The 16,716-nt window shown below is 35.2% G+C and overlaps 1 protein-coding gene across 2 annotated transcripts in view; it reads right to left on the bottom strand.

Moving 5' to 3' along the window:
• ITGB8 (integrin subunit beta 8) overlaps nt 1–16,716 on the bottom strand; it is a 95,170-nt gene that overhangs the window by 20,573 nt on the left and 57,881 nt on the right. For both annotated transcript variants that reach the window (XM_061165039.1, XM_061165041.1), the window contains 2 exons: nt 16,502–16,660; nt 2,835–2,930 (listed from right to left, as the gene is read on the bottom strand). In XM_061165039.1, the coding sequence (XP_061021022.1) occupies nt 2,835–2,930; nt 16,502–16,660 (255 nt within the window). The remainder of the gene's footprint in view (nt 1–2,834; nt 2,931–16,501; nt 16,661–16,716) is intronic.

Below are 16,716 nucleotides of genomic sequence, written 5' to 3'. Positions count from 1 at the left end.
TACATGCTGACCTAAACCTTAAAGTATAGACCACAGAACCTGGTCCCGAGAGATTTTAAAATGAAAATGGTTCTGAGGGCAAATGAATTTGATAAGTTCTGCATATGGTTTCTTCCACATAGAGACTCAAAATGTATACCCCTGCAATTCAGAAATAATTGCATTATTATAATAACTGCCACATTCTCTAACATTTACTTAATTACAAAATTCTTTTCTCACGTAACATAAATATTTTGCAGAACTGCTTTTCCATGGTTCGGTCTTTAGGACATATTTGTCCAGACAGGAGAAAAAAAATCAAAGTAACAAATGGAAGTTTCATCAAACAGGTGTTCTGATGGTCCATAAAAAATGGACTCTAGGTACTCCTAATGAGAAAGTGAGAATTAGTAAAGGCTTAAAGGTTTACCGAAGTTGTAGATTAACTAAGAATAGAGAAGTAACTAGTTTTACTAGAGTGAATGGTGCATGTTTATATGGAATCAGATTATGAAAAGTCTTGAAATGCATTTATATATTCATTTTATCATTCACAAGTATCACTGAGTTCTTGTTGTATGCCAGCTACTACTTGAACAGTAAGAACTACAAATAATTTAGTACCTCAGTAAAAGGGAGATATATTTGTCAGATATTTTAAAAGTTCATTTATATAACTTTTATTAAGTAGCATCATATGCCACTTTGGAAATGCTAAATTATTAGGCCACATAGTTTCTACCCTTAAGAATCTCACAGGAATGTAAATGACAGTTTCAAAAAATGATGTTCCCATGAAGCAATAGTCATATATGGACTCTAATGAGAGGGATACTGAGCAGGCATTTGAGGGCCGGGGAAATTTGTCAGGGACTGTTTCCTGGAGGAGGTGGATCATGAGTTGTGTCTTCAAGGATGAGTAAGAGTTAATAATAATGGAGAAAGGCTTCCAGGGATGGGAGATAAATAGCAAGAACAGGGTTACAAAGGAAAGAAAGAGCCTGGTGAGTGTGTTCACAGGAGAATTAGAAGCGTGACTGGAGGGACAAGTTTAAGGCAGACAGCTTTGGGGGATGAGGTCAGCGAGGCCAGCAGGGACCCGCTAGCCTCATATGCCATAATAAAGCCTTGATCCTCTAGATCAGAGGAAACTACTGGAGCACTTTACTCAAAGTGTGATTCAAATAGCTCACCCTGCAGCGAGGTGAAAGGTGGATTTGGGAGATGGGTTAGGAACCTGTTACAACTCAGACAAAGGTGATTGATAAAAATGTCTGTGAGCAACCAATCTGGGTGACGGCATGGCATATACAGGACTCAGCAGAGGTTGTTACACTTTTAAAACCTGTTGATTTTTACTTTGCATGCAATTCAGTTAATAATAAACCTGGTTTTATGGTTTAACAGTCAGTGGAAATTTTCTTAAAGGAATAGGAAGAAACTGCTAGAGCAAGTAATTCAAGAAGTAATAAATAGCAGAGAAAAAAGAGCAAAACAATAAAAACCTGCTCAGTGAGTTGAAATTCAATTTGAAATTTAAGCTTAGAGGTTAAGAACACAGGATTTAGGCTGTTAGGAAAGTATATAACCTCCCTAAATGCCTTTGTTTCCTTCATCTTTAAAGTGGGCATATTAGTAATATTATCCTTCTTGTTATGAGTTTTAAGAGTATCAAATGGATTAATGTTAATAAACTCAGTGCTTGACAACAGTAAGTACTCAGTAAGTGGATGCTGTTACTATTGTTAATAAAGTGATTTGGGCATTTAATTTGAGTCCGAGCTCTACTTCTGTGGATATTAACAGCTCTTTCCTTAAAACGAATTCCATGGTATGTAAATTTTGGAAAACAGGGAATTACATCTTCACTGTAGGGAAGAAATGATACAATTGCTAAGGGATGAAATGATATAATTAAAGTAGCACTTTCAGATGATAAATGTAGTAGTCAGATATTAGGGAAACAGATATTAGGAAAACACCAGCTTTGTGGCAAATGCAAATGAATTCAAGTAGCCGTTGAAACCAAAAGAAAAAATAGTTTCTCTGAAATATTAAAAAAAAATAAGTAAAGGACATTGTGGGTACAAGGTAAAAGCAAAGACAACAAGGGAGATGAAGATCCAGACATGTGTAAAGAAAATTAGGGTATCACACCATTGTAGAAATGAAAAAAAGAGAGTTTCCTGGAAAAAATAACCTAAAAGACTGTGCAGAGAGAGCTATAGCAGGGTCACAGAAGTTCTATTTGGGGGTGACAGGAGGAATCCCATGGGGTGCTGCCTCAGTGACACAGGTGTCAAATGTCTTCTGCTTGTAGGACTCACCTGGCTGAAAAGATTCTGGACAAAACCAAAATGATTCTTATGTAGGAAGGCTTTGGCTGAGTCAGCCACTTCCATGGCTCCTCCTGTTCCTTTATTAGATGACCTAGACAAAACCTAGCTATGTTGGTGCTAGATTTGTTGAAATATACTGATGCTCCCCAATCTAATCTATTATAAAGATATGCCCATGGACTAGAATAAGCAGGAATGTGGACGTGGTATATTTGGGGTGTGAGCCACGTTTTACCTGATAAAAGTCTACTCCAATATTGTCACAGTTAGTACCAAGTACTATCTGTGCCCTCACTGATTCTAATTTTAGGTTTGCAAACATAGAATTTGTATTTATTTATACTTAAATGTTAACTTAGGACACTGTGTAGTATACATTACTTAATATAGTATTAAATTTAGATTGTACAAAGTATAAGAACCCCAGAATCCTTACCAGGGGTTCTGAGAAGTATTCTAATTTTAACTATGGATGCTAACATTTTAATTTTTACATTTTGGGAGTTAACATACCTTATACCAATGAAACTGTTTTCCTTGAACTGCAAAGATGACGTTAATATTGTTGTCTATTAACTTTTCTGATAGTTGGCCTAGTGAGGGATGTTCCTGTAATGAGAAATGAGAAAATGAGATAAAGAAGGGAGTGAAATTTAGTGGATCAGTTCCACACACTTCCAAACATCTGTTATAAGGAGAACCATATGTATGATTAACATAAAAATGTATTGGGTTGGAAAGGATTACTGTTTTACTAGAGGCATTTAAATTACTAAAAAAAATTAGGTTAACATCAAAGTATTAAAGATATTTAAAAGACAAAAGTGCCATAAAAATATCAGAAGCTCAGAAAAATGAAGAGGGTTGCATTCAACATTGTACAAAGTTTTTAGCACCTTTTAGGTTAACACTGGTCTCCAAGTGACATAATTAAAAGAATATCTAATATTCAGAAACAGAGGCATATTAGTGACAATCACATTCTGAGGTGATATTCTGTAACAAGTGTTGAAATGCAAATATATTAATGTATATGTGCATATATATTTGATGGGCTTCCCAGGTGGCGCTAGTGGTAAAGAACCTGCCTGCCAATGCAGGAGACACAAGAGACCCAGGTTTCAGTCTCTGGGTTGGAAAGATCCCCTGGAGGAGGGCCTGGCAACCCACTCCAGTATTCTTGCCTGGAGAATTTCAGGGACAGAGGAGCCTGGTGGGCTACAGTCCATAGGGTTGTGAAGAGTCAGACACAACTGAAGCATCTTAGCGTTGCATGCATGAAATATATATTTGATATGTAACATGGTGTAGTACAAAGTCTATTTAAAGGAAGAAAATCCTATATTCAAATCCTAGGTTGTCAGTTTATGATAAAAATTGTATCTAGCTGCATTGGGAATATTTTCTAATGGCAACAACTGCTTTTCAAATATTTTTGCTTTGACAAAAAAAAAATCAGAGTTTGCCAAGCATGCCGCCTTCTTAATTTTTAAACCATTCATATTTTATGGAAAAATTAATCCACATATTTTGACCAGCTTATACTTAACACACATAAAATCAGTATTTAAAAAGCAGTCCAAAATGTAAGCAGTTTTTGGAGCCTTCTTAATCTCTTTCTCCTTCTCAAAAACAGGAAGTAACATTGCCTGAAAATATACAAAATTTAAATCCAGAAAATTATTTTTTCTCAGAAGATCATTAAGAAGGTCAGTGTATTTTTAAGCTTAAAAAAACACATTTTTTAACCCTAGAAAGAACTGTTTTAAAAGAAAATTCTAAGTACCTCGAGGCCAATTTGTTAAAGTTACAAATGCTTAACAGATGTTTAAATAAACCATTGTTAACAGGAGAGTTGTGGATTAATGGCCGTTGTTGAACCCTTCCCCCTTTCCCCCATGAAGCACAGTATCTTTAAGTATTAAGTATTCTACCTTTTATGTCTTGTATTTCACTAGCAGGAATACTCCCTCTCAGCCAGCTGTCCTGTTGGGTGATGTCACTACTCCTCAGCCTTAACCCCCCCTCTGTCTAACCCCTCACATATTGTTTCTCTAAACTTTGAAAATAACTAATAGAGATAACAAGAATTTCACAGCCAAAAGGGAGAAGGGAAAGCAATGTGGCAAGGCAGCGCCTAAGTAGTTAAGGGCAAAAGGATTCCTTTCACATTTTTCTTCTTCACCAACACTTTCACTGTGATTTGTAAGAAATAACTTAAACTGTCAGAAGGAAAGAGGAGGTAAGAAAGATTAAATGGAAACAGTTTTGGTTAATGAAATAACTGTGTAGAGATGTATGAATTTTAATAATGTACCTATGTAGTGACAAAAAATAAGCTTTTGAGACTCTCCATAAAAGTGAGATTCATTATAAAAAGTTCTTATACAATAATATAGAATTTGAACTATTGCATATCATAAAAAGATATGAAAAAATGTCTTGGTTAAGTGAAAGCTTATCAATTATCTGGATTATTTTTTATTACTTTTTATAAATGAATTTTTAGATGACAGAGCATGAAAACAATCTGATAGCACAGATTTATTTAAAGATGAAGACTTATGTATTGTCATTCTCCATCTCTCCCATTGGCCTATTTTTCTATCCATATGGCTGCACAGTAATAATCTCATAGGCCTGCGTTTCTCATCAGTGGCACTGTTTACATTTTGTGTTGTGGTGTGGGACTGTCCTGCATCTTGTAAGATACTCAGTGATGTCCCTAGCTTCTACCTATTAGATGCCAATATGTCCCTCCTCCCCTAGTTGTAACAACCAAACTATCTCTGGACATTGAAATATCTTCGTGGAGGCAGGATACAAAATTTTTCTGGCTGAGAGCCATACTAGGAACAGGGGCCCTGGAAACAGACCACTCGGGGCTTCAACTCTTGGTTCTGCAATTATTAGCTCCATGACACTGGGAATCTGTCTTTACCTCTCTGTGATATAGTTTTTATATATGTAAAAGAGGTATAAATACTAGTATCTAGTATCTACTTCTCAGAGTTATGGTGGGGATTAAATGGGTTAACATGTGTTTAATTTACCATTTTCTAATTATTAAGCCCAAATTAATGATAAGCAGGGGCTCATGAGTTTGGCTAGACTCCGGGAGTTGGTGATGGACAGGGAGGCCTGGCGTGCTGCGGTTCATGGGGTCGCAAAGAGTTGGACACGACTGAGCGACTGAACTGAACGGAACTGAGGGGCTCATGGCCTGATGTCACATTGCTTGTCATTTACCTAGGCACTGCTATGTTGGGCTGTGTGACCACAGACAAGTACCTGATTCTTTTAGTGCTTCCATCTTCTCACTTAATAAATGGAGGTAACAGCAGTATCTATACTTCACTGCGATGATGGATGGTGCTCCCGAAATGTAAAGAAGCAAATACCAGAGCTGCTTAATAAAAGACAGCTTTCAGTAAAAGACATTTGGAGACCATTACTAAAGGCTAGATGCTGGGCTCTTGGATATGCTTTGACTTGCCTCATGGATTTACCTTTTGCACCTGGCTCCTTAAGTGTTTGAATTTGTGGCTCCTGTCAACATGGTGTCCATTGTGTTCTTGATATCCTTGTTAGTGAATGAGGGGCATGGACTAATCATTTTTTGTAAGCTGTTCAATGAGAATGGTAATAAAAAATTTTCTGCTTAAACATGATTTAACCAAACATAATTTATTTAGAACATTCTATTTCATAAATATTTTCATCAGTTTTTGTTTTTGTTGAGTTATTTGGAAAATCATTATTTTTTCTCATTTTCAGGGGCATTAGAAAAGCAGTGTGAGTCTACTTTCAGCCTAGCCCAGGTGATTCTATGTGCAACTTTGCTTTCACTTTTAGAAAAAAGAACACCTAAATACTATTTGCAGAAATAATTTCCTGGCTAGTTTTCTGCAAGCATTTGAAGCATTCAGACTAGGTCTACTCTGATGGAATTCCAGTTGAGCTATTTCAAACCTGAGAGATGATGCTATGAAAGTGCTGTACTCAATATGCCAGCAAATTTGGAAAACTCAGCAGTGGCCACAGGACTGGAAAAGGTCAGTTTTCATTTCAATCCCTAAGAAAGGCAATGCCAAAGAATGCTCAAACTACCGCACAGTTGCACTCATCTCACACTCTAGTAAAGTAATGCTCAAAATTCTCCAAGCCAGGCTTCAGCAATACGTGAACTGAGAACTTCCAGATGTTCAAGCTGGTTTTAGAAAAGGCAGAGGAACCAGAGATCAAGTTGCCAATATCCTCTGGATCATCGATAAAGCAAGAGAGTTCCAGAAAAACATCTATTTCTGCTTTATTGACTATGCCAAAGCTTTCGACTGTGTGAATCACAATAAACTGTGGAAAATTCTGAAGGAGATGGGAATACCAGACCACCTGACCTGCCTTTTGAGAAACCTGTATGCAGGTCAGGAAGCAACAGTTAGAACTGGACATGGAACAACAGACTAGTTCCAAATAGGAAAAGGAGTACATCAAGGCTGTATATTGTCACCCTGCTTATTTAACTTATATGCAGAGTACATCATGAGAAACGCTGGGCTGGATGAAGCACAAGCTGGAATCAAGATTGCTGGGAGAAATATCAATAACCTCAGATATGCAGATGACACCATCCTTATGGCAGAAAGTGAAGAAGAACTAAAAAGCCTCTTGATGAAAGTGAAAGAGGAGAGTGAAAAAGTTGGCTTAAAGCTTAACATTCAGAAAACTAAGATCATGGCATCTGGTCCCATCACCTCTTGGGAAATAGATGGGGAGACAGTGGAAACAGTGGCTGACTTTATTTTGGGGGGCTCCAAAATCATTGCAGATGGTGATTGCAGCCATGAAATTAAAAGACACTTACTCTTTGGAAGGAAAGTTATGACCAACCTAGACAGCATATTAAAACGCAGAGACATTACTTTGCCAACAAAGGTCCATCTGGTCAAGGCTATGGTTTTTCCAGTGGTCATTGTATGGATGTGAGATTTGGACTGTGAAGAAAGCTGAGTGCTGAAAAATTGATGCTTTTGAACTACGGTGTTGGAGAAGAGTCTTGAGAGTCCCTTGGACTGCAAGGAGATCCAACCCGTCCATCCTAAAGGAGATAAGTCCTGGGTGTTCATTGGAAGGACTGATGCTGAAGCTGAAACTCCAGTACTTTGGCCACCTCATGCGAAGATTTGACTCATTGGAAAAGACCCTGATGCTGGGAGGGATTGGAGGCAGGAGGAGAAGGGGAAGACAGATGGCTGGATGGCATCACCGACTCAATGGAGGCTTGTTGTGCTACAATTCATGGGGTCGCAAAGAGTCGGACACGACTGAGCGACTGAACTGAACTGAAAGTTATTATTGAAGTCCTTATTGTTCACATGGCATTTGCAGTTCTAAACAGATCATAGAGTAGCAAGCTAAAATCAGGCATTTCGTTAGTTTTAAAGGCTATAATATATATATATATATATATATATATATATATATATACTTGTACATGTTATTTTAATTGAAGTGTAGTTGCTTTACAATATTATATTAGTTTCAGATGTACATATAGTGTACACATAGTGATTCACTGTTTCTATAGATTATAAGCAATTAGCTATAATAGCCTAGCCTACAAAATATTAGCTATATTCCCTGTGTTGTACTTTACATCTTGTATCTTATTTTATACCTAATAATTTGTACCTCTTAATCCTTTTTTCTTATCTTGCCCCTCCCTCATCCCTCTCCCTGCTGGTAACTACCAGTTTGTATCTGTGAGTCTGTTTCTGATTTGTTATAGTCATTCATTTGTACTTTTTTCACATTCAACATATAAGTGAAAATGTGCAGTATTTGTCTTTCTCTGACTCATTTTACTCAACATAATACCCTCTAGATCCATCCATGTTATTAATGCAAGTGGCAATAATTCATTAAAGAGTTGAGTAATACTCCATTGCATGCAAATATATATATATATATATATATATATATATATATATATATATATATATACCACAAACTTCATTTATCTCTTGATGGACAGATTGCTTTCCTATCTTGACTTTTGTACACAGTGCTCCTATGAACACTGAGGTACATAGATCTTTTTGATTTTCATTTTCTTCAGATATATATGCCTAGGAGTGAAATTGTTGGATCATATCTTAGTTCTATTTTTAATTTTTTGAGTAATCTCAGTACAGTTTTCCATAGTGGCTGTACCAGTTTAAATTCCCACCAACAATGCACTATGATTCCCTTTTCTTTACATTCCTCCTCTATATTTGTTATTTGTGGTCTTTTTGATGATAGCCATTCTGACAGGTATGAGGTGATAACTCATTGTGGTTTTAATTTGCACTTCCCTGATGATTAGTGATGTCAGCATCTGTTCACATGTCTGTTGGCCATCTGTATTTCTTCTTTGGAAGAATAACTATTGAGGTCGTTTGCCCATTTTTAAAATCAGTGTGTTTGTTTTTTGATATTGAGTTGTATTAACTGTTAATATATTTTGGATATTCACCCCTTATTAGACATATCATTTGAAAACATCTCACATTTAGTAGGATGCATTTTCATTTTGTTGATGGTTTCTTTTGCTGTGTAAAAGCTTTTCAGTTTGATTAGGTTCCATTTGTTTATATTGCTTTTGTTTCCCTTGCCTGAGGAGACAGGTCTGAAAAATAGCACTAAGATCTTTGTCAAAGACCATACTGCCTATGTTTTCTTCTAAGAGTTTTGTGGTTTCTGGTCTTACATTTAGGTCTAAATCCATTTGAGTTTACTTTTGAATATGATGTGAAAAAAAGAATGTTCTAGTTTTTTTCTTTTGAGTGTAGCTGTTAGTTTTCCCAGCACCATTTGTTGAAGAGTCTTTCATTTCTGCACTGTATATCCTTGCCTCGTTTGTCATAGATTAATTGACAATATGTACATGGGTTTATTTTTGGACTGTCTATGTATCTGATCTATATGTCTTTTGTTGTGTCAGTACGTACTGTTTTTATTGTTGTAGCTTTGTAGTATAGTCTGAAGTCAGACTGATATTCTGAAGTCAGAAGATACTTCCAGCTTTGTTTTTTTTCTCTCAATATTTGGCAAGTTGGAGTCTTCTGTGATTGTATATAAATTTTAGAATAATTTGTTTTAGTTATGTGAAAAATGCCATTGGTAATTGAGAATTTGCATTACATCTTTGGGTAGATGGCTTTGGGTAGTATGGCCATTTTAGCAATACTAATTCTTCCAACTCAAGAGCATGGGGTATCTTTCCATTTCTTTTTGTCATTTTCAGTTTGCTTCGTCATGTTTTATAGTTTTTGGAGCATAGGTCTTTCACCTTCTTGGTTAAGTTTATTCCTAGGTATTTTTATTCCTTTTGATGCAAATTTAAATGAAGTTGTTTTCTTGTTTTCTGTTCCTGAGAAAATATATACTAATATATTATTAGTGTATAGAAAAGTAACAGATTTTGTATATTAATCTTGAAATTTTACTGAATTAATTCATTAGTTCTAATAGCTTTTTGATGGAGACTTTATGGTTTTCTATATATAGTATCATGTTATCTGCATATAGTGATATAATCATTTATATTGATCAGAGATATTGAGCTGTATTTTTTTTTTTTTGTATTGTTTTTGTCTGCTTTTGCTTTCAGGGTAAAGGTGGCCCTATAGAATCAGTTTGGAAGTGTTTGAAAGTGAAAAAAATGAAAGTGAAAGTCGCTCAGGAAGTGGTGCTTTCTTCTTTTCAATTCTTGGAAATAGTTTAAGAAAGATAGATATTAACTCTTCTTTGTATGTTTGGTGTCATTCTCCTGAAGATCTTTGGTATTGGACTTTTGTTTGGGAGGTTTTGATTATTGATTCAGTATCTATACTAGTTAGTGATCTGTTCAAATTGTCTATTTCTTCCTAATTCAGTCTTGGAATATTGTATGTTTGTAGGAAATTACCTATTTCTTCTAGTTTGTCCAATTTGTTGGTATTAACTGTTCTTAGTATTCTCTTATGATCATTTGTATTTCTGTGATTACAGCAGAACTTCTCTATCATGTCTTATTTTGTGTATTTGGGTACTCTCTCTCTTTTTTTTTTTTCTTAATTATCCAAGTCAACAGCTTATTAATTTTATCTTTAAAAAAAAATAGCTCTTGGTTTTGTTGTTCTTTTCTATTGTAGTTTAATAAATTAAATAAACTTCAATTTATTTATTTCTGCTTTAATCTTTACTATACCCTTCCTTTTGCTGACTTTGGACTTTGTGTTTGTTTTCCTAATTCCTTTAGATGGTAAGTTAGGCTGTTTATTTAAATTTTTCCTAATTTCTTGATATAGGCCTGTACTATAAACTTCTCTCTTAGAACTGCTTTTGGTATAGCCCATAGATTTTAGAGTATTGTGTTTCCATTTTTATTTGTCTCAAGTTATTTTCTGATTTCCTCATCAGTTTCTTCATTGACCACTGATTTCTTACTAGCATATTGTTTAGTCTCCATGTCTTTGTTCTTTTCCCACTTTTCTGTCTATAAGTGATTTCTAGGTTCATGCCATTGTGGTCAGAAAAGATGCTTGATATAATTTCTATCTTCTTAAATTTGTTGAGAAAATTGGCATGTGGTCTCTGGAGAATGTTTCATGTATACTTGAGAAGATTGTGCATTCTGCTATTTCTGGATGGAATGTCCTGTAGATATCTATTAAGTGCAGCCGGTCTAATGGTTCATTTAAGGCCTCTGTTCCCTTATTGATTTTCTGTCTGGATGATCTCCCCAGTGATGTCATTGGGATGTTAAAGTGTTCTACTATTTTTGTATTACTGTCCATTTCTTCCTTTATTTCTGTGTGTGTGTGTGTGTGTATTCCTATATTGGGCATATATATGTTAATAAGTGTAATCTCTTCTTGTATGCATCCCTTTATCATTATATAATATTTAATGCCCTTATTTGTCTTATGTCACAGACTTTCTTTTAAAGTCTACTTTGTCTGACACAGGTCTGCTGCCTCAGCTTTCCTTTGTTTCCATTTGTATAGAGTATCTTTTTTCAACCCCTTACTTCCAGTCTGTGAATCTGTAGTTCTCAAGTGAGTGTCTTACAGCAGCATATAGATGGATTTTTTTTTTTAATCCAATGAGCCACCCTGTGCCCTTTGATTGGAGCCTTTTGCCCATTGATATTCAAAATGAGTATTGGTAGGTATGTGCTTATTGCCATTTTGTGACTTTTTTTCTGGTTGTTTCTCAGTTTTGTCTTCTTGCTTTAGTCTGTTCCTTTGTGGTTTGATGATTTGCTTTAGTAGTATGCTTGTGTTCATCTCTTTTTAGTTTTGGTCTCTTTTTAGTTTAGTAGTAGACTTTAGTTCATCTCTTTTCATTTTAGCTTTGTATACCTATTGTAGGTTTTTGATTTGTGGTTACCATGGGGTTCATATATGTTGACGTGTAACTATGTCTGCTTGTTTTAAGCTGCTAGTCATTTAAGTTTAAACATATTGTAGAAGAGCTAAATTTTTTAATATCCCTCTTCCACCTTTTGTGTTTTTGATATCATGTTTTACATTTTCATGCCTATCCCTTAACTATTTATTATAGTTTTAGTTGATTCTATAATTTTGTCTTTTAACCTTGTCACTCACTTATTTAAGTAGTTGAACTACTACGTTACTATATATCTGCCTTTACCAGTGGTGTTAAAGAGCACTCTAACATTTAAGTTTGGAAAATATTGATTAACTCTCTTAGTTTTTGCTTGTCTGAGATGCTCTTTATATATTCTTCAGTTCTGAATGATAACTTGCTGTATAGAGTATCCTAGGTTGTAGGGTTTTTTTCCTTTCAACACTTTGAAATGTGTCATGTCGCTCCCTTGTCTTGCAAAACTTGCTGTAAAATCAGCTGATAGCCTTATGGGTATTCCCTGTATATGACTCTGTTTTTCTCTTGCTGAAAGTTCTCTCTTACCTTAAACTAAAAGTCGTAACAGTATTAAACAAACAAACAAACAAACAATTGCATATAAACTTCAAACTTTCTAGGTGCTTTTTGCCTGGGTGAAATTCCCTTTACTTTGCTGATGGTGCATTTTCATAAAACCCAGAGGTGCTAACACTCTAAACTAACCTTATCTGTTTAATTTTGAAAGTTTTTAATACAGTGTTAAGCAGAGAAAAACAAAGTATCAATCAGGAAATAGCATGAAAGTTTTGATTATGTGCTTTAGTTTAGCCATATTAAAATTAACTTTATTATTCTTATGACATATTAGTAATTTCTGTGAGACTAAATAAATTAAAGGACTTCTGGGGAGTTAAATGAGAGGAGGAGTGAAGAATCACTGACCTTAAAATGAGGCACAAAGAGAAAAAAAAAGGTTCAGAGAAAGAAACACCAAATCTAAGCTACTAAAATACAATTAGCAGTGTGGTAGGATCTTGCCTATTTGCATCTCTCCATGAGGACTCAGAGTCACAGCAATATTTGAAAATCTCATTAATAGTGGTTCATTGTGTGACCTGTTTGCCTCTTCCAAATACTTGCTCCCTGGGCCCGTTTCATTGTTATTGGAGACTCTGGCGTTACTTGTGGTTGAGGGTGGGGTGAATGGTTGTGAAGAAGGCTCTGTATGAGGTTGGGTAGGGAAACAGGATGAAATTCTAAAGCCTCAGTATCAACAACTTGTCTTCTACACCATTGATAATTTTTATACTAACCTCTACCATTTTAGAATGAATTTTAAAATTTTAAATGGTTATTATTACTGGTAAATTATAAAACTATATTACTACTCAAGTTTTTCATTCTGGCACTTGGAGAAAAAGCAGTAGAAAATGTAATTTAGTTAATACTATAACATTATTTGCCAATGGATTCTGCAGGCAAGAACACTGGAGTGGGTTGCCATTTCCTTCTCCAGTGCATAAAAGTGAAAAGTGAAAGTGAAGTCGCTCAGTCGTGTCCGACTCCTAGCGACCCCATGGACCACAGCCTACCAGACTCCTCTGTCCATGGGATTTTCCAGGCAAGAGTACTGGAGTGGGGTGCCACTGCCTTCTCATATAAAATATAACAATGTTTAAATATAAATTATTTAATATTTTATCTCATTGTGTAATATATATAAGACAAATTATCTACTTAATTTTATTTCTTCTATAAGTAAGATTGCAACTAGAAAGCAGAGTAAAATTTACACCAAGAACTTCACCACTCTATTTCTTCTAGGTATCCCTTAGGACAGTATGGCAAAGTAGTTAAGAATACATATTTATTAAAAGATTGAACTGGATTGAACCCTGATTCTGCCACTGATTAACTTTTTAGCTGTGTGTCCTCAGTCAAGTTTCTTAATTTCTTATACCCTCAGTTTTTCTGTTTATAAAAGAAAGATAATTATGACTACCTTACCAGGTTGTTATAAAGATAAATTTCATACAGTATGCACTGTACTATATGTAATATACTGATACTGTATGTAGCAACAGTGATTTCAGTTAATAAAACCTCAAAACATGGTAGATGTTACTATTCTGAAATTCACATTGATCCTCATGAAATAGCTATGTGAATAAGCAGTAGAACTCTGGATGATGTAAATTAGACATATGAAAGGCCTCTTATCAATTATTACCTTTTATAAATGAAAGAACCAGAGTCTTGGACCAAGAGGCCCAGATACTATTCAACATTACTGGTATTGGCTGCTGGAGATAAAACTAAGAAGCAAAATATTTGATTGCTTGTCTAAACTTTATCTTTTCAAATTCCTCTATAATGGCTGAATAGGAGAGAACAGATGTCGTTTTAAAATGAGCAGATAAATATGCTTAGAGTTAGGCTCAGGGTAGCTTTGGATAGAGGAGATTTCAGAGCAGCAGTACATCTTGTGTGTATAAATGCACAGTCAAGGGGTTAATCAAAATGCTTCAGTTTCTTTTGTTTTAGGGCAGTGTCCCTGGAAATGAAGGGAATGAGACTTCTTAGGAAAGGCCTCCTTAAAACACAGACATGGGATAAATGAGATAAAATATTCTTCTAAGGTAGTAGCAATATTGGTTTATTCAGTACCTATCAGTGACATGTGGAAGGTTATCAGTGACATGTTCATTCTTTTAAGTAGGTAAAACAGTGTTCAAGAAGGCAAATACATATCATGATAGTTTGTCCAAATTCCTGATATATAAGTCCAAACACTGTGTGAAATTCCACCAGAATTATACTTTGTTTCCATAAGGTTATATGGCATGGAATATGTCTAAGACTATGAGAACATTTCTTTGCCTTAAGGAATCCTTCCTAGATGAGTAGCAGCACCATCTAAAGTACAATTGTGGAGAGCTGACTTCAGTGACTTGGCAAAACTTTAAAAGGATAATTGCAATGCAGTTTGAGAATAATGTAATTAATATTTTTCCTTAAAAAAAAAAGCTTCTACTTTTCTCACAATAGAATGGTTCCTCTTGTCTTCTCTCAACTCCCAGTAAATGAATTAGCACTCTATCTCAGATTAAAAGAGATTGAACAGAAGGAAAGATAAGAAATGACTAAAATGGATGAATCTACTGAAGTGAAATGTGACTGAGTAGGAGAGAATCAACAATGAGAAAGACACTAAGGGAATAACTCCAAATCCTAGATTTTAAAATTCAGATTCTAGCTACTTTAAAAAAATCTTTAAATGTTGAGGTTGCTTTTGAGAATCTAAACCAACCAAGGGTTGATCTTGTTTTATGTGGTAATGCAGTTGTTCCTTTAGACTTTCAAAAAGTCTGGTAGGGCATTTCAGATTAACTAACTTAAACTATTTAAATTTCATTTATAGGAACCACACACATTTCAGCATAATTTGTATGCTTCTGATATTACATTTCCCAAACTGTGCATGAGGTGTCTTCAAGCACTGTGGTACACTCACCAGGGTGCCGCAGAACATCTTAAATATTTAAGGGGAGCATAGCAATACTTGACATCTGTCAGGTATCCATGAACTACCAGCTGGAAGGGGTTCACTGCTTTATGATTACATTTGGCTCTGTTCTTTTACGTGATGTCATATCTTAGCAAAACTAAGCAGCATGAAAATCAGTGTGTAACAGAAAATGAGGGTGGCTATGTCCTGTTTGATTCCAAGGCTTGGGAAGTTCCCATGATAATATGTTTACTAAGAATGACACAAATTTTATATATATATATATATATATATATATATATATATATATATATGATTCATCTGTATTATTGTTTTAACTGGCTACTAGGTTTATAGAACATAAATAGTTATGTTATTGGGCCCTAACTACTTAATAAACAGAACTGTCAGGTTCTTTGTTTTGCCTATGTGTACCAGGGTAAAGATTACTAAGATCTAGGCCACAATATAAGAAAGACTGGAAGCTTTTGTTCTAACATTTCCATGCATGTATAAACAGGGATCACATCACAAATAAATGATGCTTTATGCAATTGATTTTCTACATGTAGAATAGCTAATGCTGGGAAAAACAGTTCTAGGAGATTGTATTTAAATATATGATTCAGAGGTGAAACTAACCCTCAGGAAGCTCCCTTCTCCAGGGGATCTTCCCGACCCAGGGATCAAACCCAGGTCTCCAGCATTGCAGGTGAATTATTTACCATCTGAGCCACCAGGGAAGCCCCAATACGGATAAATTTCAGAAGGAAGAAGTGAGGTATAAAATATTGAAAGCCAACCTTGTTTTACTCCATTTTTCTCCTACTCTCTACTTAGATTCTGTTTTACTCTGAGGATTCCTCAGGCCAAATACACTTTTCTTCATCTCTAATATGTTTTTCAATACTAACCCTGTAGAACTAGCTACAAGTAAAGTAGTCAGGCAAACATATGTATATGCTCTTTTCCTTTGAAGGTTCTTCAGTTGCATAAAAAAGTAAGCTTTCTATCACTTTTATTTTTGTAAATTATACATTGCTTTGTGGGACATTAGAGAGTCAGCTACTAGATGTTATCCATGTATTTCAGCCTTACATTTTATTGACCAAAATTTATAGATTGCATTGTTCTGTAACTTGTCTCTCACGACTTGTCCTGACTCTGCATCATGACCCTTTAGGTAATTTCTTGGTGCAGGGACAGCTGAATTTGCTAATTTAAACTTATACTAACCCAAAGAGTCATAGCTACTAATAGGCTATTGTTACAGTACCATGCTCGTTGATCTGACGTAGACGTTGTTTTTCAGATGGCAGTTTCCGTCATTTGGCACCACTATGCCTGCCAATTTGCTATCAAGAGCAAGATGAGATGTCTGATCTGTCATCACCAGCAGCAATCTTTTAGCTTCTTTTCGCCATCCAATATGACTCTTAAAATAAACATGTAATTAGATCTTGTACAATAACATAGATCTTTACTGTGGTC

The sequence above is a fragment of the Dama dama genome, chromosome 18 (assembly GCF_033118175.1).
Source record: "Dama dama isolate Ldn47 chromosome 18, ASM3311817v1, whole genome shotgun sequence".
NCBI lineage: Eukaryota > Metazoa > Chordata > Mammalia > Artiodactyla > Cervidae > Dama > Dama dama.
The sequence above is the reverse complement of the archived record's forward strand: the minus strand, read 5'-3'. Positions and strand labels throughout refer to the sequence as shown.